Source organism: Rhinopithecus bieti, unplaced genomic scaffold (genome assembly GCF_001698545.2).
Source record: "Rhinopithecus bieti isolate Rb0 unplaced genomic scaffold, ASM169854v2 scaffold_28547, whole genome shotgun sequence".
Lineage (NCBI taxonomy): Eukaryota > Metazoa > Chordata > Mammalia > Primates > Cercopithecidae > Rhinopithecus > Rhinopithecus bieti.
The window spans coordinates 1,645,631-1,671,772 of record NW_016813480.1 but is presented as its reverse complement, the minus strand read 5'-3'; the positions used below and the strand labels follow the sequence as shown (position 1 = coordinate 1,671,772).

Below are 26,142 nucleotides of genomic sequence, written 5' to 3'. Positions count from 1 at the left end.
TGAAAGCTTTAATCAAGAACTGCCCGTGACATATAGATGCCTTTGGTTCATTGGCTACTTCTGTAGTTGAAAGGAAGTTGAACCCAAGTTTGTCCTTTCCACTTGGGTGTTGAAAGAGCTTATGAGCAGTAGCTGTTCTGATTGTTGTTGGTTGTTTTCTCTAGGGAACAAGCTACCCTCTGAGTCAGCACTGGACTTGAAGATAAATCCTACAATTCATGAAACTGACTGATTCGACTAAAGGATGGATAGTTTGGGCAGCGTTGGACAGCTCTATGAGGGGTCTGTTTGTTTAACTGAAGGGATTGTTGAGTTCAGCAACTTTTTAACTCCCCTAATCATAAGGGGTTGCTGTTGTGAAAACAGGGTTTGTGAAGGAATCAGTTCTGGCAATTAACATCAGTATTCTTATTGACTTCATTTTCATTTTATTGTCAAACTTCGTTGAACAGTTCTTTAAAGTGGAGAAATTTTACTGCTTTTTTTGCCAGCAAGAAATTGTATGTACTGAGAGGTCAGCATAGAAGCTTTGCAGTCTACTTATGAATCCAAGTTTCTTTTTTTTTAATATATGAGATTATAAACATTTCTCTCAAGTAAACCTTTTGACACTTGGATTATTTAGTCTTTGCAAAGGCAGTATGCATTTGTGGCTTAGAATTTTTAAGATTTATGGAAATTAATTTGAATATTAAATATTTTACTAGTTTAGTGAATATATTTTGGCTTATGGCTGACATGCTTTTAGATAACTATTTTATTAATAAGATATTAATTTTACCCTAAAACTTTACAGGCTTTTAAAATCAATCTTTGAAGTTTTATTATAATGTTTAATTATATGGATTTTTAATCTGAAACATGAGGGATTTAAGCTACAGAATAAAAATCTTCATACCCTAATTTTCTGGGCCATAATTATGCAGGGATACAGTGGATTATCTTTTTGAAGATAAAATATGCTGTGGGATAACATAGGAAATCCCAAAGCTGTGTCTGTGTGGTAACACATAATTTTGTTATTTAAGCATTAAAAGATTATAAATGTATAATTTTATTTTAATCATTTGAAAGTTGGTATGATTGAAAATATGTAGGCGTAATGATAGTATTACCTAGCCAGTATTTGAGTAGATTATTTGAATATCTTTGATTGATTAGGCCAGAAGTACAAATAGTCATCCATCATGGCAGAGTTTAGAAAATTGGGCTTTAGACAAATGAGTTTGCAGAAAATGCAACTTTCGCTCCAGTAGCTGCATGATTCTTATTACCTTGTTAAGCTTGATACTTTTGATTAAGAACGTTTTTTGCCAGATTTGATATTCTCTGCAAGGGTGAATTTGATTGAAAAAATGAAATTATTTTGAGGAAAGAAGTAAAGGCTAGTATTATTTTAGTGTTTACTTTCTGATTCTGTTGATTTTCTGATGGTGAAGTGGTGGGTTTTATATTGTATGCTCTATTCTGGAATGAGAGCCACGTTTAAAACATACATATGCCTATGGCTTGTTTATCCCAGTCACATCTTTATTTGTGTCCACTTTTAAATTTTCCTTTTTGGCTGGGTGTGGTGGCCCATGCCTGTTATCCCAACACTTTGCAGGGGGCCGAGGCGACAAGGTTGCTTGAGTCCAGAGTTCGAGACCAACCTAGGCAACATGTTGAGACCCTGTCTCTACAAAAAACACACAGATGAGCCAAGGGTGGTGGCATGTGCTGGTGATCCAAGCCACTAGGGAGGCTGAGGCAGTATATAATTGCTTGAGCCTGGAAAGTCGAGGCTTCAGTGAGCCCTGTTGGCGCCACTGCAGTCTAGTCTGGGCAACAGAATGAGACCCTGTTTTAGACAAAGGACAAAAGAAAAAAGAAAGTTCTCTTCACTAGAAGGCTGTGCTTACATACAGTATATAGTCATCTAGAGCTTGGGAATTTTTTTGACTAGGTTCTTAGCCTCAATTGCAAGTAACGATATGACATTCAAACTTTAATTGCATAGTAATTATGCTGAAATACCTTCCTTAAACTCAGTTTCTTCTGCTGCTTAGAAGAGCCAGTGGTAGAAAGGGTGTAAGGAACAAAGCTTGTCTCTGAAGCACTGAAATAACAAGTGTTGGTGGCAGGGGTGGGGGTTGTGAGGGAGGCTTCATTGAACTCAACTTTGGATAATTTATTTATTTCTACTCTTTGAATCATCAGGAAAGTCAAAGAAGAGACTTTATTAATTCTTAACATGTTTAGGACTCAGAATTTGGGGATATAAACATAGTATCTGTTTTGGGCTATAACTATGTATTCTTTAATTTTGGGGGGTGATTTGGGGAATTTGGTTAAAAATGAATAAAGAAGTATTTGTAGTAGTGCATTTTTTGTATTTTGATTATGATTGTATAAGTTCCTTAGTATTATTTTTCTCATGGCAGAAGCCCCAGATGTTGGCCTTGTTATTAAGAAAATAATGCTTCCCATGTTCTCAAGTCATCTGTTAAAGATGACATATGTTTTATTTCTAATCTAAATCATTATCTTCAATGTAGTTAGACATGACAATTTATTATTGAGGATTTAGTTTGGTTATTGGAACTTCATTAAAACTATTTGTGTAACCTAGGTTTACCCAGATTGCATTGACCTAGAAAAGTAACACATATTAGAGTAATAAGACTGTCAGAAGAATGTCCTTCGCCCCAGATTCCTTTACATTCCTCTGTTTCTCTCATAGTGTCTAGTGGGTTGTTTCATGTTTGCATTTAACTAGTATTGACTGACATATATGCTGCTTGATAGCATGATCATTTACTTTTCCTCTGCCCCCAGCTTTTTGTTACACTGAGTACTTCTGTGATGGCCTTTGTTATTCCAGACAATTTGATAATGATAGCTATTGCTGTATTTAGCATCTTGGTTGTTGGTACCAAGAAAAGAGGAGATCTTCACCTCTATATCCATTTCTTTTCAACAAAATTATTTTTTGAATAATTTCTCATCTACACAGTTTGCCGTTTACATGTATAGATGGGAATACAGAGAGGATTAAGGCACAGTTCTTCCCCATAGAACAGTTGAATCACATGTGGTATTTGCAGCAAAAAGAAGAACAAAGTGATGGGAATAATTTTTAGATATGGGTGTCAAGAAAATCTTCATCAAGTAAGAAGATATTTCAGAAGGATGAACTAGAATTTACTGTGAGGTTGAGATTTAGAGTATTTGGTGTTGGCAAGTACAGTTGTTGATGATGTATGAGAGAAGGGAGAAGCTTTTTTGATGTGTGGGTACATGAAGCATCATGGTGTCTTCAGAGAAGCTGTATTAATCTCTAGAGAATTTGAAAAGAATCCTCATTAAAATACTTTCAATCTCTGAACACAGATGGGTTCTCCCTCTCCAGCTGTTTCCAGGTTGTCTTTAATGTCTTTCCACAAAGTTTTGTAATTACTCATGTTTAGGTCTTATACATATTTTGTTAGGTTTATTTTGTATCTTTATACAGGATGCTTTGTGGTACTCACTGGTATCATAATTGGTGTCTTTAAAAAAATCTTTTAAATGGATTATTTCTGGTGTTTAGATATGTGATAAACTTTTGTATTTGGTCACCCTGATAAACTCTTATTGCGTGTATTTTATAGATTCTTGTATTTGGACAATGGCAAACAATGATGGTTTATTTCTTTCCTTCCAGCCTTTTTTCCAGCTATCTTGGGTTGGCTAGGGCCTTTAGTATAATGTTATAGAGAAGTGCTCATAGTTGATATTTTTGTCTTGTTATTGATTTTACAAAGAATGTTTTTGATATTTCCCTGTTTAGGATGATCTTCACTCTGGAATCTCAGACGTGCTTGATTTGTATACACTTTTTAACTTTTCTGGTTGAAGCAAATGTTTCCTCCAGATTTTACTGGAATGGATTTAAAACCTTGACACTAATTCATGAGGCCTTTATTCAGTGACTCTTATGGGCCAAAAACATAAGCGAGACAAGAATTTTCACTTTTATGGAATTCACAGTTTTTATTTTTCATTTGTATCTGTCTTCGTTTGAATTACTTACACTTTGAATTATTTACCATTATCATAATGAAAATGTTTTAATGGGTAGGTGTTGCTACATTGACTTAAAAAGATACCAGAAGTCTACGACAGTGTTTATATTCCACATACCCTTTTAATAATGGTCTAATGAAACTCATTTTTATCTATGCCAATCTGAGAAGAGGCCAAGAGTGAGCCACTTTTAATTTGTATCTCTTTAGTTCTTTGTTCTTTTTTTTTTTTTTTGAGACAGTCTTGCTGTCACCCAGTCTGGAGTGCAGTGGTGCGATCTCGGCTCACTGTAAACTCCGCCTCCCAGATTCCAGCGATTCTCCTGCCTCAGCCTCCTGACTGGCTGGGATTACAGGTGCGTGCCACCATGCCCAGCTAACTTTTGTATTTTTAGTAGGGACGGGATTTCACCATGTTGATCAGGCTGATCTCGGACTCCTGACCTTGTGATCTGCCCGCCTTGGCTTCCCAAAGTGCTGGGATTACAGGCGTGAGCTACCGCGCCCAGCCTAATTCTTTCTTTAAAGCATAAAATCTTTTGGAAAAGATGCATCTTTTTGATTAGCACCAGACGTGAGCATCTTTTTATGTTTGAGGTATTTTTCTTTTCTGCCAACTGGCTAGTTGTATAACTTGTTCATTTTCCACTGCTTACTTTCTGTTTATGATTTTAAGAACTATATGTTAAGCAGACTAGCCCTTTATTAAGTGTTGCAGATATCTTTTTTTGTTCTGCAGCAATTTTTGTCAATTTTTGTCTCTTGAAGAAGTTAAATTGATGAACATTTTATTTTTTGATCTTTGAATTTTGTTTCTTTGTAGCAGCGTATTTTAAAAAATAGTCAGAGTTCTTTTATTTTAAAGTCTTAAATATTTAATCTGCATATTCATGTAAAATTTATGTGGGTGTAATGAATGAAAGGGAAATTCACTTTTTTGATTTTATCTATATAACCATTTGTTTGTTTATTCACTTCATTGTTTAGTGATAGCAAGTTGTTACATCTGATTATTGGGCAGGTCATCTCCTCCCTTGAAGTCTGAAGTACAACCTTTATGTTATACTTATTTTATATATATATATTTTTTTTTTTTTTTTATTTATTTTTTTTTTTGAGACGGAGTTTCGCTCTGTGGCCCAGGCTGGAGTGCAGTGGCCAGATCATTCAGCTCAACTGCAAGGCTCCGCCTCCCAGGTTTACGCCATTCTCCTGCCTCAGCCTCCCGAGTAGCTGGACTACAGGCGCCCGCCACCTCGGCCCGGCTTAGTTTTTTTTTTTTTTTTTTTTTTGTATTTTTTTAGTGAGACGGGGTTTCACCGTGGTAGCCAGGATGGTTCTCGATCTCCTGACCTCATGATCCGCCCGCTCGGCCTCCCCAAGTGCTGGGGATTACAGCCTTGAGCCCACCGTGCCCGGCCCTATATATATATATTTATATACATTATTATATATTATATATATATATATTGAGATCGGTTTTGGTGTCCTGTTCTTTGCACTATTCATATGGAGCCTCTATCAAACATCTATCTTCATTACTGTAGGGTTTGATCATTTTCAATGTCTGAATGGTGTTATGGCCCACTTTTTTCTTCTTAATTTTTTTATCTTTTGTTTTTTTCTTTTAAATTTTCTTCAATTTCATCCTTAATTGTTTTTCTTTTCTTCAGTAGTTTTTTTTTCCTGGCTATCTTGATGATTTTTCCCCTCAAAATAGATATAATTAGCTTGGCAATATTTTATTTTATTTTATTTTATTATTTATTTTATTTTGAGATGGAGTCTCACTCTGTCGTGCAGGCTAAGTGCAATGGCGCTATCTTGGCTCACTGCAACTGTCTGCCTCTCCGGTTCAAGCGATTCTCCTGCTTCAGCCTCTTTAGTGCTGGGATTACAGGCATGTGGCCACACACCCGGCTAATTTTTGCCATTTTTAGTTGAGACAGGGTTTCACCATGTTGGGTGAGACTAGTCTTGAACTCCTGACCTCATGATCCACCCAACCTCAGCCTCCAAAGTGCTGGGATTACGGTGTGAGCCCAGCCAGTTTGGCTAATATTTTTAAATCTGTTGGTATTTTTATTGAGCATAGCATCATAATTTTAGATTTATTTTAGAGTAGAAGTGACATCTTTATAACAAATAAGTATGGGTGTTTATTCCCGTTTGTTTAAGTAATCCGTTATTTCTGTCAGTGGGTTTGTGTTTTCTTCATACGGGTCTTACACAGTTCTAGTTGTTTGTATATCTACAGATTTATCTTTTTTGTTGTCTACTAGTAAATGTAAATGGTTCTTTTTTTTTTTTTTATCATTGTATTTCATTTGTACCGCCAACACCCTCTCACATTTGATTAATAAGTTTCTTGATCCCTCTACTCTACCCCAGGCAGTGATTTGAAAATATTAATTTTTTAATTGAGATATAATTCACATACCATAAAATCAGTCCTTTTAAAGTATGTAATTCAGTAGGTTTTAATATATCAAAAGATCATGAAACCATTACCATTCAAATTCCAGAGCATTTTCATTGCCCCAAAAGGAAACTTAGTATCTGTTAACTGACACTTCTCATTTTTCTCTTTCTTCATTCACCGAAAACCACTAATCTATTTTCTGACGTTTTATAGATTTGCCTATTCTGGACATTTCATATAAATAGAATCATATAATATGTGACTTTTTTATGTCTAGCCTCTTTGAGCTAATGTTTTCAAGGTTCATCCATGTTGTAGTATATGTCAGTATTTCCTTCCTTTTTATTGGTGAATAATGTTCCATTATGTGAATATATCATGTTTTGTTTACCACTTATCCATTGACAGACATTTGGGTTATTTCCACTTTTTGGTAATTATGCATAATGCTACTATGAGCATTCATGTACAAGTTTTTGTGCGAACCTATGTTTTTAGTGCTCTTTGGTAATACACAATTCGGAATCACAATTCCACTGCTAGGGTCATAGCAATTGATTATAGCCATCCTAGTGTGTATGAAACAGTGTATTATTGGGGTTTTGCTTTCTGTGTCCTAATGACTAAAGATTTTGAGGAGTTTTCCATGTGCTTATCGGCCATTTGTTTGTGTTCTTCGGAAGAAATGTCTATTCAAATCCTTTGCCCTGTTTTAAATTTACTTGTTTGATTTTTTAAAATCATTGTGTGGTTTTTATATTCTTCATACTAGACCTGTTTTTTTTTCCAATTGATACATAATAGCTGTACATAATTTGCCGGTATGTGTGTTATTTTGATACATGCATACAATGATCAAATCAGATAAATTGGGATAGCCATTACCTCAAACATTTGTGTTGGGAATATTTCACTTCTTCTCTTCTAGCTATTTTGAATTATACAACAAATTGTTAACTGTAGTCACCTGCTGTACTATTGAACCCTAAATCTTATTCCTTCTAAATGTATTTTTGTACCTGTTAACTAACCTCTTCAGTCCCCCACCCACCAATACTTCCCAACTTCTGGTAACCACCAGTTTACTTTCTATCTCTATAAGATCTACTGTCTAAGCTCCTGCGTATGAGCAAGAACATGCAGTGTTTATTTTTCTGTTCCTGGCCTTATTTCACTTAACATAATGATCTCTGGTACCATCTATATTGCTGAAAATGACAGGATGTCATTTTTTTTTTATGACCGAAGAATATTTTATTGTATGCATGTATCACATGTTCTTTATTCATTCATCCATTAATGGACACTTCATTTGGCTCTGTATCTTGGCTATTGTGAATAGTCCTGCAATAAACGTGGGAATGTAGATATCTCTTCTACTGGCTATTGTGAATAGTCCTGCAATAAACGTGGGAATGTAGATATCTCTTCTACATACTGACTTCTTTTCTTTGTATAAACCCAGCAGTGGGATTGCTGGATCATACGGCAGTTCTGTTTTTAGTTTTTTGAGGAACCTCCATGTTGTTTTCCATAGTGGCTGTACTCGTTTTCATTCCCATCAACAGTATACCGATGTTCTCCTTTCTCCATATCCTCACCAGTATTCATTATTTTTGCCTTTTTGATAAAAGCCACTTCAACTGGGGTAATACGATCTCATTGTGGTTTTGATTTCCTTTTCCCTGATGATTAATAATGCTGGACTTTTTTCATATAACTTGGTCATTTGTATGTCTTTTTTGAGAAATGTCTGCCCTGATCTTTTACCTATTTTAAAATCAGACTATTTGGATTTGTTTATTTATTTATTTTTGCTATTGAGATGTTTGAGTTCTTTATACTAATCATTAATTTCTTGATGAAGGGATAGTGTGCATATATATTCTCTCATTCTGCAGATTGTCTTCACTTTGTTGATTGTTTCCTTTGCTGTGCAGATACTTTTTAGTCTAATATAGTCCCATTTGTCTATTTTTGCTTTTGTTGCCTATGCTTTTGAGATCTTACCCAAAATATCTTTGCCCAGATTAATGTCCTGAAGGGTTTTCCCAGTGTTTTTTTCCTAATAGTTTCAAGCCTTAAATTTAAGTCTTTAATCCATTTTGATTTGACCTTTCCATATGGTAAGAGAAAGGAACATAGCTTCATTCTCTGCATGTAGTTATCCAGTTTCCCAAACACCGTTTATTGAAGAGACTGTCTTTTCCCCAATATGTTGTTCTTGGCACCTTTCTGGAAAATTAGTTGCCTATAAATATGTGGATTTACTTCAAGTTCCCTGTTCTGTTCCATTGGTCTGTGTGTCTGTTTTTATGCAGGTACTGTACTGTTTCGGTTACTGTGACTTTGTAACATATTTTGAAGCAAGTAGTAGATGTCTCGTGCTTTGTTAGTTTTGCTCAGAATGCTTTGGCTATTAAGGTTTTTGTAGTTTCATATGAATTTTGGATTTTTTTTTTCTGTTTATGCAAAGAATGTCCTTGATATTTTGATAGATTATGTTGAATCTGTAGATTGCTTTGGGTAGTATTGACATTGTAACAGTATTAATTCTTCCAATTCATGAGCATGGCGTATCTTTCACTCTTTTTGTGTCCTCTTCAGTTTCTTTCGTCAGTGTTTTATAGTTTTGCTTATAGAGATCTTTCACTTCTTTGGTTAAATTTATTCCTAGATATTTTATATTTTTTGTAGCTATTGTAAATGGGATTACTTTCTTGATCTCTTCTTCAGGTTGTTCACTGTTGGCATATATAAATTATACTGGTTTTTAAAAGTTGGTTTCCTGAAACTTTTACTAAGTTTGTTTATCACTTTTGACAGTTTTTGGATGGAGTCTTTTGGTGTTTCTAAATGTAATACCATGTTGTCTACAAACAAGGATGATTAGATTTAGATTTTTCCTTTCCAATCTGGTTACCTTTGTTTTTTTCTCTTGCCTAATTGCTGTGGCTAGGACTTCCAGTACTGTATTGAATAAAAGTGATGAAAATGGGCATCCTTGTCTTATTCCAGATCTTAGAGGAAAGGCTTTTTTTTTTTTTTTTTAAGATTGCACCACTCAGACTGGAGTTCAGTGATGCAATCTTGGCTCCCTGCAACCTCCGCCTCCTGGACTCAAGCAATCCTCCCACCTCAGCCTCCTCCTGAGTAGCTGGGACTACAGGCGCACACCACCATGCCCTAATTTTTTGAATTTTTAGTAGAGATGGAGTTTTGCCATGTTGTTCAGGCTGGTTTCAAATTCCTGAGCTCAAACGATCTTCCTGTCTTGGCGTCCCAAAGTGCTGGGCCAGAGGAAAGGCTTTTAATTTTTCTCATTCAATGTGGTGGTAGCTGTGGGTTTGTCATATATAACTTTTATTGTTTTGATGTAAGTTTCTTTTTTACCCAGTTTGTTGTGAGTTTTTATCATAAAGGGATGTTAAATATTGTCAAATATTTTTTCAACATCTATTGAACTGACCATTGCATATTAGACCTTTATTAAATATATGATTTGCAAATATTTCCTCCTATTTTGTGAGTTGCCTTTTCACTTTGGTAGTTTCCTATGAGTTACAAAAAGTTTTAAATTTTGACGAAGCCTGATTTAAAAAATGTTTTTGGTTGCTAGTGCTTTATTTGTCCTATCTTTTATTTATTTGTTTGTTATTTATTTCTTGCATCTGCTCCACTGGCAATACTTGTCATATCTTAAGAAGCCATTGCTCGACTAAAAGTCACAAAGGTTTATACCTATTTTTTTGTTGTTGTATTTTGTACATTTAGGTTTTTGATTCATTTTGAAGTAATTTTTGTGTATGGTATGAAGTTAGGTGTTGGATGTTACATATGATGTTTCTGTTTCACGTGGTCACCACTAGATTTTTACCGTTCATTCTTTAAGTATGGAATTGTTGAAGAGATGGGCAGTAAAAATATTAATACAAGATTTTTATTTATTTTTTTTGAGATGAAGTCTCGTTCTGTTGCCCAGGCTGGAGTACAGTGGTGTGACCTCGGCTCACCGCAACCTTCACCTCCTAAGTTCAAGTGATTCTCCTGTGTCAGCCTACTGAGTAGCTGGGACTACAGGTGCCTGCCACCACGCCTGGCTAATTTTTTGTATTTTTAGTAGAGATGGGGTTTCACCATATTGGCCGTTCTGGTCTCGAACTCCTGACCTCAAGTGATCTACCCGCCTCAGCCTCCCAAAGTGCAGGGATTACAGGCGTGAGCCACCGCGCCTGGCCAATATGAGAATTTTTAATGACTTTGAGCCTTCCTGTCCTCCTTCAGTGTTTTAGTTGTCTAGAATTTTAGTTATACTTTGACTTTTATTATTCTTTTACTGTCAGTGCTTATTCAGATTTTCTCACATATTCTGACATTCCATGCCTTTTAAGGGTGGAATTTCCTTTTTAGTGAAGTTGATCGTTTAATAGTTCTTTCACCATGGAGATGCGAGTGACAAACCTTAAACGTGTCTTTCTCTCTTCATTTGTAGATTGTATATAAATTTCAAGTAGACAGTTATCTTTTCTCCTTTGAAAATTTCATTGTTTAGTGTTGCTGATATAGTTAGCGTATTTTTCTTTTGTTAGATCATTTGTCTCTTTTCTGGTAGCTTTTAAGATTTTCTCTTTGTCTTTCGCATGCTGCATTTTTGCGTAATTGGTAGAAAGGACTTATTTTACTCAGAACTTTTTTTTAAAAACAGCATCTGTCTGTCACCCAGGCCTGAGTGCAGTGTCATGATCATAGCTCACTTCACCCTCTTCCTCCCTGGGCTCCAGCAATCCTTCCACCTCAGCCTCTTGAGTAGCTGGGACTACAGAGGCATACCATGCATGTCTGGTTTATTTTTATTTTATTTTATTTTTTGAGATGGAGTTTCACTCTTGTCATCCAGGCTGGAACAGTGGTATGACCTCTGCTCACTGCAACCTCTGCCTCACGGGTTCAGGTGATTCTCCTGCCTCAGCCTCCCAAGTAGCTGGCATTACAGACATATGCCACCATGTTTGGCTAATTTTTGTATTTTTAGTAGAGATGAGGTTTCACCATGTTGGCCAGGCTGGTCTCGAACTCCTGACCTCAGGTGATCCACCTGCCTCGGCCTCCCAAAGTGTTGGAATTACAGGCGTGAGCCACTGTACCCGGCCTAATTTTTTCTATTTTTTGTAGAGACGGGGTTTCACCATGTTGCCCAGAGCGGCCTCTAACGCCTCGCCTCAAGCAATTCTCCTGCCTCAGCCTCCCAAAATGCTGGGATCACAGGGCTCAGCTACCACACCCAGCCTCTGCTGAGAACTCTTACTTAGGACTTCTTGAATGAGGAGTTATGTGCGAAGGAGTTATGTGCTGAGTTCTTGAAAATCACAAATCTTTTTTTTTTTTTTTTTTTTTTTTCAAATGTTGCTTCTCCAATATTCTTCTTCTCCTGGATATTTACATTTTCATTATTTTGTATCTCTTAACTACTCTTTTACATTTTCCAAGTTTTATTTCTGGGTAATTTCCTCAGATCTTTATTTATTTATTGTTTCCCTCTTTGATTTATCTACTTTAATTTATTGTTTCCCTCTTTGATTTATGTACTTTCCTATTTAATGCATCTTTTGATGGTTTTTTTCCCTTTAATTTTAATCCTTATATTTTCACTCTTAGCCAGTGCACTCTGTTTTGGAAGAACAAACACTGTATTCTTTTGTGATGTTTGTCACTCTATTCTTAATCACCTCAGTAGTAATTGTATTTTGTAATCTGTTTTATATGGTTCTGTTACGTGGACTCTTTCTTCTTGGGTTGTTAATTCTCAAGTATGTTGTACATGCTGGTTCTTATGAGTTCTTTTAAGTGGAATTATTTTCTGGGGAAGGTTCTTGTATGTTGTCATTTTGTGGAAGTATTCATCAAAATAGTTTGGTGTTTGCTTCAGCAAGGTGTCTGAAGAGGTTTTCCAAAGCAAGTTGAGTATTGTGTTGATTTGTCGGGATTCTGTAGCATGGAATCTCACGAGGATTTTCTCTCTTGTACTTATGCATAGAACAGGCATGTGGTTTCCATTTCTCTTAAGACATCACCCCGGTCCTCCAACCTTCCTCTTTTTTCTCCATTGCTCTTCCATAAACAGGCTTCCCTTTTGGTTCTGTGAGCTGATAGAAATGGTTTTGTCCTGTATTTACTGCTTTTCCAGAGTCCTAGTTTTAGTTTCATTTTCTGTATTCTATGGGCTCATGGCCACTTTTCATGTACCCTTGTGGGCCTTAGAAACTCAGCTTGTAGAGACTGTATCTGACCTAGCTTATAATTCCCCAAACTCCACAATGTAAGCTCCTGACTTCAGATTCTGTTTTCGTTTCTTGCTTTGGGGGTTTTTATTTATTTTTTAGTATTTATTCATTTATTTACTTTTTAAGACAGAGTTTTATTCTGTTGCCCAGGCTGGAGTACAATGGTGCAATCTCGGCTCACGGCAACGTCCACCTTCCAGGTTCAAGTGATTCTCCTGCCTCGGCCTTCTGAGTAGCTGGGATTACAGGTGCACATCAACACACCCAGCTAATTTTTGTATTTTTAGTAGAGATGGGGTTTCGCTATGTTGGCCAGGCTGTTTTGAACTCCTGACCTCAGGTGGTCTGCCCGCCTCGGCCTCCCAAAGTGCTGGGATTATACGTGTGAACCACTGCGACTGGCCCCCCCCTTTTTTTTTAAAAATCAGGTATATTTTAAATGTTGGGGTGTTGTGTTTTATCTCACAGTTCTGTGCATTCGTAACATTGGTAGGGATTGAGGGAGAGTGTCCATGTTAGTTTAGTCTCTCATTTTCCAGAAATAATATTGTACTGACTGGTTGGTTGTATTTAGGAAGGGTGCTGATTTGGTATGTATTAATTTTCTAATCATTTACTCTAATGAATTCTGTAATTATTTTCGGGAGTTTTTTATGTTGTTTGTCTTAGGTTTTCCAGAAATAGAATTGGGTCATCCAAAAAAACAGTGATGCTTTGCCTTTATAAATTAGCCTTGAAGTTTTTTATCTCATTTCTTTATTTTGTCAGTTCCGGTTAATTTCTCAGTGGACATTCCTATATTTTTCCTTACTTTTATTTGAATTGGGTACTTTTGAGAATAATTTTCAAATGCCCTAAAGCAGTTAATTTATCATATATTACTTTTAAATATCTCAGTTTGCATATTCACTTTAGAAGTTATAGTGTAATTATTCTATACTAATGTCATCAGAATGTCATTTCAAGAGTAAATGACAAGAAGTAATACAAAAAATGAAATACAAAAGTGAAATATTCTTAATTTAGAATATTTAAAACATAAATTTTCATTCTTCTAGATTGTTTCTTATGCTGATCTTCTGTGTATTATTATATTTGCTTTAGTATTCTGTTGATTGAGTGTCAGTTAATATCAGGGTGTTCCAATAACCATTGGTAGCCCTTTCCCTGCTGTATGTGGAAAGATTGAAATTACATGAGAATATTTATGTGTGAAACATGAAATTTCTAATGAAGAAGAAACTTCTCTTACGGTATGTCTGATGTACCTCATTATTAAAAGAAGACCTTTAGTTTTATTATATCAAATTATTTCCTCAAACCCTTTTAGCATAAGATTCCTGTGGTTAAATATTAAATAATGTGCAGTGGAAGATGTCATTTTAAATTAAGAATTCTTAACTTTCAATCACATTTTCTTAATTTGAGCAGAATCTGTTCATTTTAATTCAGCATCCTATTTTAAACTACTTGTTCATGTAGTGTGATTCTATTCTTTCTTGCTGTTTATAATTTAGTACTGTATGTATGTAGGCACTTAAGAATGGGCATCTTGTTAGTATTGTCTTCATAATACTAAATACAGAATACCTCTCTCCAAACAGATGTGTAGATATTTTACTCAGTTCTTTAACACACTTGTAAAATATACAGGTGACACAAAGCTATGCCTTTTGTGATTAGATTAGGTATTTTAGTAATTTAGTTTTTAATTTCCTGTGCAATTTAAATATCCTATTATCCTGATGGGGGGGGTGATACTTACTGTTGTACATGTTTTATTTTGAATGCTCTTTCTTTTCTTTCTCTTGCTTTCCTCCCCCGCCACCCCCCTTAAAGAGACAGGGTCTTGCTATGTTGCCCAGATTGGAGCACAGTGGCTGTTCATGGGCGCTGTATGGCTCACGCAGCCTCAAACCCTTGGGCTCAAGCGAATCTCCTGCCTCAGCACACCCAGCTTACATTTTAAATGTATTTAAGTAACTCCAATCAGCCTCAGCTCAGAGGTGAACTCAAATTTTATTTCTGCAGCTTTATATTAAAATAACTTCACAAAATTTAGAATTCTTAAGAGAACTCTTGATACTCTGTAGTGTAAATTCTACTGTACATGAATTTCTGTCTTAACTCACCTTAGATTGTTTTTATGGTAATCTCTTTCCATGTATTCAGCCTTAAAGAGAGATTCTACTTTTAGTCTCTCTTACATACCTACTTTGATGTCAGAATCTTTCCCTTCAGCCCATGCTACACATAGCTTCAGTAGTCACACTAAAGCTAGTAAAACATGTAATTGATTTCTTGTTTTTCTGTGTGTGCAAGACTTAGGAACTGGGCAACTATATAGCATGTTGGCTGAGAGCACAGACTTTGTAATTAAATCACCCTGAGTCTGAATCTTGATTCTTTTGTTGAATTACCTATATTTGTCCTTACAGTAATTATTTTGATCTTTTAAGTTAGTTTCTCCTCTGTGAAATAAATATGCTATATCTACCTCACAGGGTGATTGTGAGGATTAAATAGACTGATGGATGTGGAACACTTTGATTAGTGCCTGGCTCAAGAATTGTAGTTCTGTTGTGTTACTTAATGTCATAATAGTAAACAAATTTACTCGTCTTTGGTTACTTGGCCAGTCTTATTTTGGAAAGTCTTAGAGACTAGCTTTAGGAAAAGCTGCCTAAAATGCATTTCATTTTAGACAAGTAGGAAGTTTTTATCCATTGATAATAGTCTAATACAATTTTGCTGTATGGATTAACCTTTAATTAAATGTACAATATAGAGTTAGATAGAAACAGAGCTCTGGAATAGTGTTTAAAAAATAAAAGGTTTATATCAATATAGTAATTTAGCTTCATTTTTTTTTTTTTAAGGAGTTTGGGGTTTAATTTTCTTTTACACACATTTGAGACATAACTTGAGAATTCCTATCCTATTTTAATCTCAATGCAGTAGACATTGTGTTACAGTAGTAGGAGTACTAGATTGGGAATTTGTAGAGTTGAGTTTGAGTGTTGGCTTTGCTGTTGACTTTGCATGTATGTCCTGTGGTGTTTATAGCCTGACTTACCTCACCTACCTACTTTAGTTGCTCAGAAAACCAGAAATAATTATGTTGAGGCTCTTCAGAAAGTACAGAGGGCTATTCAGAGAAAAGAAAAGTATTACCTCAGTTCTCTGCTTATTTTTGTTCACCTACATGTTTTCAGAAAACATGTTGGTATCTTATGAATTATTAGACATTGAAACTCATATCCCTGGTAATCATAATTTTGTGACTAGAGGCATTTTTTGGTAACCGTTTTCTTGTATTGTGAGGTGGCATATTACCTCAGTGTTGAAAGTTTTTAGGCATTCACCAGATAGCCAGAAAACAGTTCCTGGATAAGCTGTTTTTTTTTCAGGAAGGGTAACTGTTGCTCTAAATACCCTTTTCAATCTGCTCAGAACTGATCACTCCATTAAGCCTTTGATTAACTCTACCTGGTTTTAATTAATTTGCATTTCATCAGCATTTATGCATGTAGTTGTAGTGCATTAGTTTATCTTTGTTTTTTTTTAAGTTATTTTATGTCTTTTACGTGTGACCTGGTCTTTTTTTCTCAGCTAGCTTGGAATGTCCTGAAGGGTAAAGACAATTGTCCTTTCCCTTTCTCTAATAATAGAGGGTACTCTGCACATAATGTTTCTTATTGGTTGTGGTTGTTCCACTAGAACATAATGGTATCAATTGGCCTAATTTTAAATAGTATGCATCTGTAGAAATTTTCAGAATATGCCTGTTTAGAGTTAATGACAAAAAGGCATCAGAACAACAGACTGCTTGATATTAAACATATGGCATTTAAGCTGCTATGTATTTCAACTTTTTTTTTTTTTTTTTTTGCTTTTCAAACAATTTTGTTAATTATATTTGACTGAATGAAATCTAGTAGCTCTTCATAGATAATTTGAATTTTTAATACCGTAATATGTTTGGAGAATGTGCTATTTGTATTGTTAATGATTCTTAATAAAAAAGGAATTATGCCTTTTATAAAAGGCTTGATTTTATAAAGAGCCCCAATTCGGTTACTTCCCACTCTTCCATTAATTTATTAGATTTTTGGTCATTCTTGCTGTTAAAGTTTGTGATGTAAACCTTGATATGGAGGAGACTGTTCTTACAATAAATCTGCTAACATATTTGGAAATAACTACATTTGAAAAAAGAAACTTTACGTTTGCTTTAGTCAGAGCTTTTTCTACAACAAAACAAGATCAAATTATTTCCTTCATCTTTGCACTTAAGATCCCAAAGATGATGTTTCTTCCAAATGAATGTTTGCATTTTATTTTCCAGACTTTTTCTCTAAAACCAATTATTGCTCCATTAAGAAACATTTTTACATCTTCTTCAGGAATGTCGTTGTCTGCTGGGTCTTCCCCTCTTCATTCCCCCAAGATTACTCCACATACTTCTCCTGCTCCCAGAAGAAGAAGTCACACTCCAAATCCAGCAAGTTACATGGTGCCTTCTAGTGCCTCTACATCTGTTAATAATCCTGTTTCTCAGACTCCATCTTCTGGTCAGGTGATCCAAAAGGAAACTGTTGGTGGAACGACTTACTTCTATACAGACACAACTCCAGCACCTTTGACTGGAATGGTATGTTTACATTAAAGAGGACATTTTAGTACTCTCTTGTAACAGGTCCTTTTAGTAATGAGGTGGTCCACCCCCTCCTGCAGCTTTTTATTGTGATGCAAAAAAGTATTTCATTTTCTAACTTAGATGAGAAGTCTAGTCTCTTCTCAACTCTTCACATTTATCTAGTTCTGCCTTACTAATAACTCTAGTTTTAGACTAATCTGGTTTAATCAGAAATTAGATTATATCCATGCTCTTACTTTAGTACTTTATGGCATGTTTTGCTTATGGGTTTACCTTGTACTAGCTGGAGTTGATGCCTGCTGACATTTGTTTTTAGGTATAGATAGTTTAACCTCTAGTAAGAAGCTAGAAAAAGTAGATGGTATGTCCTCAGTAGTTACTGGAAGCAAATCAATGATAAACCCTTATTTCAGATGAGGTGGTTATTTAACAGCTAGATCTGTGGATGGTGGAGTGACACATAGTGATAAGGGGCCTGCAGTATGGCTCTTTGCTAAGGAGGCAGAAGAGTCAGACCAAAGAGAGCCATGATTATAGATGAGGAAAGAGGTACCAAAGGACTGGTGATGAAGTGAGAGAAGAATCATGAAACAGTTGGGAAGAGGTGGCCCCAGAGGAGACATGAATATGAAGACCAAGAGAGGAAGAACATGGCCAGAAAGAAAGATTTCTTATCAGAGTCAATTAGTAATGTTCCAGGACAGGGAGAAGGGACAGGAGTCAAGGGGGCGAGAATGAATAGAGAAGGAGAGGGAAGGATTCCGTGTTATGTAAATTGTATCTTTTTTAGCTTCATTACTTTGTCCATATTCAAAAATTATTTTATTTACCCTAGAAAAATAAGTAGTAGGTGAAGACCTCATGAGTGAGAAAGCCAGAGTCCACTAAAACAGGGGTCCCCGATCCTTGAACCATAGACCAGTGTTAGGAACCAGGCCTCACAGCAGGAGGTGAGCAGTGGGCAAGTAAGTGAAGTTTCATCTGTATTTACACCCACTCCCCATTGCTCTCATTACCATCTGAGCTCCTCCTTGTGTCAGATCAGCGGCAGCATTAGATTCCATAGGAACATGAACCCTATTGTAAACTGTGCATGCCAAGGATCTAGGTTGTGGGCTCCTTATGAGAATCTAGTCCTTGATGATCTGTCACTGTTTCCCATCACGCCCAGATGGGACTGCCTAGTTGCAGGAAAACAAGCTCCCACTGATTCTATATTATGGTAAGTTGTATAATTATTTCATTATATGTTACAATGTGATAATAATAGAAATAAAGTGCACAATCAATGTAATGCGTTTGAATAATGCCAAAAACATCCCCTCACCCCACCCCTAGTCCATGGAAAATTGTCTTCCGTGAAATCAGCCCCTGGTGCCAAAAAGGTTGGGGATTGCTACGTTAAAATGACGGAAGCTGATCTAATCTATAGACATTTGACAGTCATAGATGATAGGCTTATATGAAATGTTATTTGGATTTCAATATGCGGTTTTGATCCTCAAAGTTAACTTATTTTGATTGAATTTAATATTTTACTAAGAGAATTTGAGTGAAGAGAAAGCAGACTCCTTTTTTTGTTTGCGCCACATTGTTTTGAGACTTGTGAATCTATGTACTTATGAAACTGTGTCTCCAGTTGTAAAATAAGGATATTAATACCTAACTATCCTATGAGAAATAGATGTGAAAACATTTATAGAAATAGTTGTAAGTCATGTAAACTGCTTTTTAAAAATAATAAAATAGCTACAGAAATCTTTCAAACGTTATCACAGAACCACTTTCCAAACAGAAGATCAAAAAAATAGGTAGGTAGAGACTTCTCTTTGTTCTTTCAAATAAGGAATCCGTGAGTGTTTTAGCCTTTTTTGTTTATTATGTTTTATAATCATTTACCTTTTAATTTTATTTGTAGAAAGAAATTTAGTTTAATGTATATGGAGGCTCTTTGGCAAAAAATTTACCTCCACCAGTTTTATAGAGATTAAATATGACACATTTTAATAATGTTTTACCCTTCACACACTATATATATATATTATTATTATTATTATTATTATTATTTTCTTGAGATGGATTCTCCCTCTTTCACCCAGGCTGGAGGGCAGTAGTGCAATCTTTGCTCACAGCAACCTCCGCCTCCTGGGTTCAAGCATTCCTCCTACCTCAGTCTCCCTAGTAGCTGGGACTACAGACGCACACCACCATGCCCAGCTAACTTTTGTATGTTTAATAGAGATGGGGTTTCACCCAGTTGGCCAGGCTGATCTCAAATTCTTGACCTCAAGTGATCCGCCCACTTTGACCTCTAAAGTGTTGGGTTTACAGGTGTGAGCCACTGTGTCCAGCCTAAACTATGCTATCTTATGTAAGGAAACCAACACAAGAAAAAAGAGACATTACTCTTCCTGTAGACACAGGCTAAAGGAAACCTTACAAGTATCACAAAACTGCTTCCTAGTTGAGATCTAGATCAGAGCAGTCATGTTAGGGCAGCGCAAATCAGCTGAATTCGTTTTTAAAAGAGAAAAACAGTTTCATTGTTTAAAATGAAAGAATGAAGAAATAGAAAAGATATTTAAAACTGAACTTTGATTTTGTATCATGGACCAGTGAAGGAGAGACAGAGAAAAGAGTGATAAAGAGAAGAAAGGGTGGTGGGATGAGTCCAGTTGGAAGAATGAAAGACAAGAAGCTGGAAGCTGATGTAGTAACTTTATTGTAGTTTGCTTGGAAGGTAAATGTATTATTGTATCCTTCTGTTCACTTAACCTGCTGACCTAGAATAGGTTTGAATATCACTTTGTTTAGTTTGTCCACAAAATGCCTGTGAAGGGGAGAATTCTTTGGGCAGCCAAGGCAATGTCACTTTGTTACCTCCCAGTACCCAAACACCTTTAATTTCTCCTTCCTTCCTTCCAGTTGCTTTCAAAAAGTGGTGATGAACTGTTTGTATAGTTGCCGCTTAGTATCCAAGGGGGATTGATTCCAGGACTCCTACGTATAGCAAAATTCCTGGGTGCTCAATTCCCTGATATAGAATGACATAGTATTTGTGTAGATCTTACACACATCCTCCTGTATACTTTAAATTATCTCGATTACTTATAATACCTAATGCAGTATAAGTGGTCTGCGAATAGTTGTTACACTGTATTTTTAATTTGTATTACTTCTTATTGTTGTATTGTCGTTTTTTCCCCCTGAATATTTCCTACCCATGGTTGTTCGAATCCTTGAATACAGAACCCAGGGATACAGAAGGCTGACTATGTGACATTTCTTCCAAAGAGCTACTTTTGTCTTCTCAGTGGAGCTTAAATTTTACAGTATCTGAAGACAAATGTTTTCTCTCTCATTAGTTTTTTTTTTTTTTTTTTTTTTGAGACAGAGTCTTGCTCTGTCACCCAGGCTGGAGTGCAGTGGCATGATCTCGGCTCACTGCAGCCTCCACCTCCCAGTTTCAAGCGATTCTCCTGCCTCAGTCTCCTGAGTAGCTGGGATTACAGGCACCTGCCACTAAGCATGGCTAACTTTTTTTTTGAGATGGAGTCTCGCTCTGTCACCCAGGCTGGAATGCAGTAGTGCAATCTCGACTCACTGCAACCTCCGCCTCTGGGTTCAAATGATTCTGCCTTAACCTCCTGAGTAGCTGGGACTACAGGTGCGTGCCACCACACCCGGCTAATTTTTTGTATTTTTAGTAGAGACAGGGTTTCACCATGTTAGCCAGGATAATTTTTGTATTTTTAGTAGGGATGGAGTCTCACCATGTTGGCCAGACTGGCTCATTAGATTTTAATTGATTACTGAAATATTATTTTTATTTTTTTATTATTTATTTATTTATTTGAGACGGAGTTTCGCTCTTGTTGCCCAGGCTGGAGTGCAATGGCGCGATCTCCACTCACTGCAACCTCCACCTCCCGGGTTCAAGCGATTCTCTTGCCTCAGCCTCCCAAGTAGCTGGGATTACAGGTTTGTGCCACCACACCTGGCTAATTTTGTATTTTTAGTAGAGATGGAGTTTCTCCATGTTGGTCAGGCTGGTCTCAAACTCCTGACCTCAGGTCATCCGCCCACCTCAGCCTCCCAAAGTGCTGGGATTACAGGTGTGAGCCACCGCACCAGCCGAAATATTATTTTTAATATGAAATTCTTTCAGAAAGTATTCTATAACAGCTATTCTCTGAGGTTTTTACTTCAATATTATTTATAGATTTAAAATGTATTAAAATTTATTGCTATCATGTAAAGATTAAAATTTTATCAAAACACTGATAAAGCTTATCGATTATGAAAAATTAGTGAGGCTGGGCGTGGTGGCTCACACCTGTAATCCCAGCACTTTGGGAGGCCGAGGCAGGTGGATCACCTGAGGTCAGTAGTTCAAGATCAGCCTGGCCAACGTGGTGAAACCTTGTCTCTACAAAAATAGAAAAATTAGCTGGGCATGATGGCGGGTGCCTGTAATCCCAGCTACTCGTGAGGCTGAGGCAGGAGAATCACTTGAACCCGGGAGGTGGAGGTTATAGTGAGCCGAGATTGTACCACCACACTCCAGCCTGGGCAACAGAGCAAGACACTGTCTGAAAAAAAGAAAAAAAGAAAGAAAAATGAGTGATTATATTTACTCCCTTCCTACCTTTTTAGGTGTTTCCAAACTATCATATTTATCCTCCGACTGCACCTCATGTTGCTTATATGCAACCGAAAGCAAATGCACCTTCCTTCTTCATGGCCGATGAACTCCGACAGGTATGCTTTCAGAATTCGTAGTAAGAATACTTTATGTCTCCTGTGCTTTAGTGAACAGGGGAAAGAACAGAGCTCTTTTCAAATCATATTATTTAATCAAATATGCTGTAGTAAAACACATCGAATTTAAAAGTTTTAATTGGTATGTTTATTTAAGGAAACCTGTCTTTTAAAAAAATTTCAAATAAATTATGTGTTAGGATATAAAACGTAGAATAGCTATTTAAATGGTTTGCTCTTCTGTACTTCATTTTATTTCTATTGAAAAGGCTCTTTGAAGTATATAAATAATTTCAATGGTTTCTAACAGTATTTTCTAATAGGTGTAAGTTAAAATAAGTAGTTTGGCTCAGGAAATAACTTTTAAGAGAGCTCAATACTTTTTTAAAAGAATGTTTTACAAAAGTGTTTTGTTTAATTTTTGGTAAACAACTAGTTATTTGGTATGTAGAATTTCACTTTACACTCAGATTCTCAGAAATATTTTTGTTTCATAGAAGTGAGTTCTACCAGTATAGTGTTTTTTAAATTAATTATTACCAGCTTACTAGTAGACCTTGAATTTTCAGCCACAGCGTTAGTCATGTGTTTTGGGTAGCCCAGCTACCTGTGTGTAAGTGGCTCAGCTACTTAAACTCAGTCTTAATTATGGGCAAGTCTAAGTCTATCTGGGCCTGGAGTTCAGACATTTTACCATGTTTAGAAATGTTTCATGATTTTAATATTTAAAAAGTGCACATGCCAAAAATATTAATATTTAGGTTATTTAATTATAATAGGAAATCCAGGTTTCAGAATCTGTATTTAAATAGAAATATACTTATTTCTGTTTCATAGGAGCTGATCAACAGACATTTAATAACAATGGCTCAAATTGATCAAGCAGATATGCCAGGTAAAATGCAAGTTGATCCTTCCTTTCTTTTAAAGGCTGTTATAATTCTTATGTGGTAGTACATGTTTTATGCATTATTAAGAAGAGTTCCAGTCTGGGCGTGGTGGCTTATACCTGTAATCCTAGCAGTTTGGGAGGCTGAGGCAGAAGGATTGCTTGAGCCCAGAAGTTTGAGACTAGCCGGAGCAAAATAGTGGGAACGTGTCTCTATAAAAAATAAAATAGCTGGGGGTGGTTGTGCACATTTGTAGTCCCAGCCACTCAGGAGACTGAGGCAGGAGGATCACTTGAGCCCTCAAGGTCAAGACTGCAGTGAGCTGGCTATAATCGCCCCACTGCACTCCAGCCTGGGTGACAGAGTGAGACCCTGTCTCCAAAAAAAAAAAGAAGAACAGCCCCAAGATATTACTGATCATCTAGTTTATTTCTGTTAATTTTACGTATGTTCATAAAAAAATGTATATAGTTTTAGAATTCATGGTGATTTACTTTATTGTGCACTAGAATATTTTATCTCCTGAAACTTAATAAAGCATGGGTTCTTAAGCAGGAGAGGATGGTAATTATTAGTACCATTTGTGAGACTACTGTGTGCCAGACAGTATACTAATTAAATACTTTACATGTCTTTATGTCTCACAAACATCCTGTGACATATTATCATTTCCATTTTACATGAGGAATACTGAAGTTGGCAGGTTAAATAACTTACCTTTAGGACCAATGGCTGGCAAATAACTGACTGATTCCAGACTTAAACCAAGGTTTTTCAGACTGTACCACGATATTTCTTAAAGCATATTAAAATATCTTTCCTTAGCTTATTCTGTTTAAATGAAATATGATATAATTTAGTAAAATTTCATAAATAATACAGTAGGAATACATTTGCCATAAAGATCATCTCAAAATGCCTGTTTGTAATCAGGAATTCAGCATAGTCTAGTGTGTGTTGTCTCTTGATTGCTAAAGAATTAAAAGAAATATGGCTGTTATTTCTTAAGATGGATCTTTCCAGGTAAGGTGGGAAGGAACTTACTTGTCATAACCTTTGCAATATTCATCTTGGAATTTTTCTTAACTGTTTAATATTGTATTTGAGGCTTTAGCCAGGTTTTGCAAAAGTTTAAAAAGAAAAAAAAATAGAAGGCACAAAGACTGGAAAGGAGAAAATAGAACTGCCATCTATAAATCATGTGACTGCAGATTAGGCATTATTTGAAATAACAAACTGTAGAAAATGGCTGGATATAAGATTAATACATCAGTTGCATTTCTGTAGGCCAGTACCCAGTTAACTTCAAAATATAATTAAAAGCAAATGCTGTTTAAAAATGGTTTTGCAATATCAGTATGTAGGAATAAATACAACAAAAGATAGGTAAGATTTCGGCAGGGGAGATTTATTCATTAAGAAGTATTAAATAATATAAAGTGAAATTGTGTAGATTAGTAGAGATTACTCATGATTAGGAAGACAGAACAAGTAAGATGTCAATTTTTCTAAACTGATATATAGATCCAGTAGAATTCCAGTCAAAGCATAACTTCCAGTCAGATCTTTTCATGAAGTATGATAAAATGTATCAAAGAATAAAGGGCCAAGACCATCCAAGGTACTTTGAAGAGCATGGTTGTTATTTATGTTCATATGAAGAATTTGTTTGTGTATTAGGGAAGGAGAGGTTTGATTTGAGTCTACAGTAACTAAAACAATGTGATGATGACACAGGGTTAGACAGATTAATGGAACAGATTACAGAGAGCCCAGACACGTTCTGTGATAAAGGTGGCAAATCAGTGGGGAAAAGAAAGCATCGGAAAAATGGTTTTTGGTTTTTTCATTAAAAAAATAAACTTTTGCCGGGCGCGGTGGCTCAAGCCTGTAATCCCAGCACTTTGGGAGGTCCGAGACCGGGCGGATCACGAGGTCCAGGAGATCCGAACCATCCTGGCTAACACGTGAAACCCGTCTCTACTAACAAAAAATACAAAAACCTAGCCGGGCGAGGTGGCGGGCGCCTGTGTCCCACTACTCGGAGGCTGAGGCCAGGAGAATGGCATAACCCGGGAGGCGGAGCTGCAAGTGAGCTGAGAACCGGCCACTGCACTCCAACCCGGGCGAAGAGCCGAGACTCCGTCTCCAAAAAATAAATAAATAAATAAATAAATAAATAAATAAATAAATAAAAAAAATAAATAAACTTTTATTGAGACAGCGTCTTGCTCTGTCACCCAGGCTGGAGTACAGTGGTGTGATCGCAGCTCACTGCAACCTCCGCCTCCTGGGCTTAAGCAGTCGCCCACCTCAGCCTCCCAAGTAGCTGGGACTACAGGTGTACACCACCACACTTGGCTAATTTTTGTATATTTTGTAGATAGGGTCTCACCATGTTGCCCAGGCTGGTCTTGAACTTCTGGACGCAAGTGATCTACCTGCCTCAGTCTCCTGAGAGTGCTGGGATTACAGGCGTGAGCCACTGTGCTTGACCATAAAAATGGTTTTCTGTATTGACAAGATAAAATTGGGTGATTATCTCGAGCCACATTAAAAAGTCAACTTCAAATAGATTAAGAACTTACATGTCTAAAACAGAACTCTAAAACTCCTATTGTAAAATATAAATGAATGTATTTTATCTACTTTTAAAATACTTTAAAAAATAAAACTAATTTTATCTACATTTGCAGTGATAAAATATTAAAAATGTTTTTGTCACATTCTCTTTTGGCTATCCATGAGTACTTTACATCATTCATCAGTATGCACACAATTTTCAACTTAGACATTTTCAAACAAACACCGCCCTATGTTTCTGACTATCCCTTCATGCTTAACATTTGTTTGCATTATAGTTCAGCTGTTTGACACTTGATCATATAGTTTTTGGCATCATGAATTACAGTTCAGTGAACATATTCATCTACTTAATTTTTTTCTTCTGTAGGAAATATTTTTTTCCTTAGAGGAAATACTTCAAATATTTCTAAACTGATCTATATATAGATTCAGTGTAATTCAGAAATACTTTTATAATTATTTATACTTTTAAGCATAAAAAATGTACATAATTGAT

At 36.1% G+C, this 26,142-nt stretch overlaps 1 protein-coding gene across 4 annotated transcripts in view; it reads left to right on the top strand.

The window, feature by feature from the left end:
• Positions 1–26,142, top strand: part of PAN3 (poly(A) specific ribonuclease subunit PAN3) — a 127,300-nt gene that overhangs the window by 71,051 nt on the left and 30,107 nt on the right. For all 4 annotated transcript variants that reach the window (XM_017848497.1, XM_017848498.1, XM_017848500.1 and 1 more), the window contains 3 exons: positions 17,156–17,403; positions 22,066–22,170; positions 23,008–23,065. In XM_017848497.1, the coding sequence (XP_017703986.1) occupies positions 17,156–17,403; positions 22,066–22,170; positions 23,008–23,065 (411 nt within the window). The remainder of the gene's footprint in view (positions 1–17,155; positions 17,404–22,065; positions 22,171–23,007; positions 23,066–26,142) is intronic.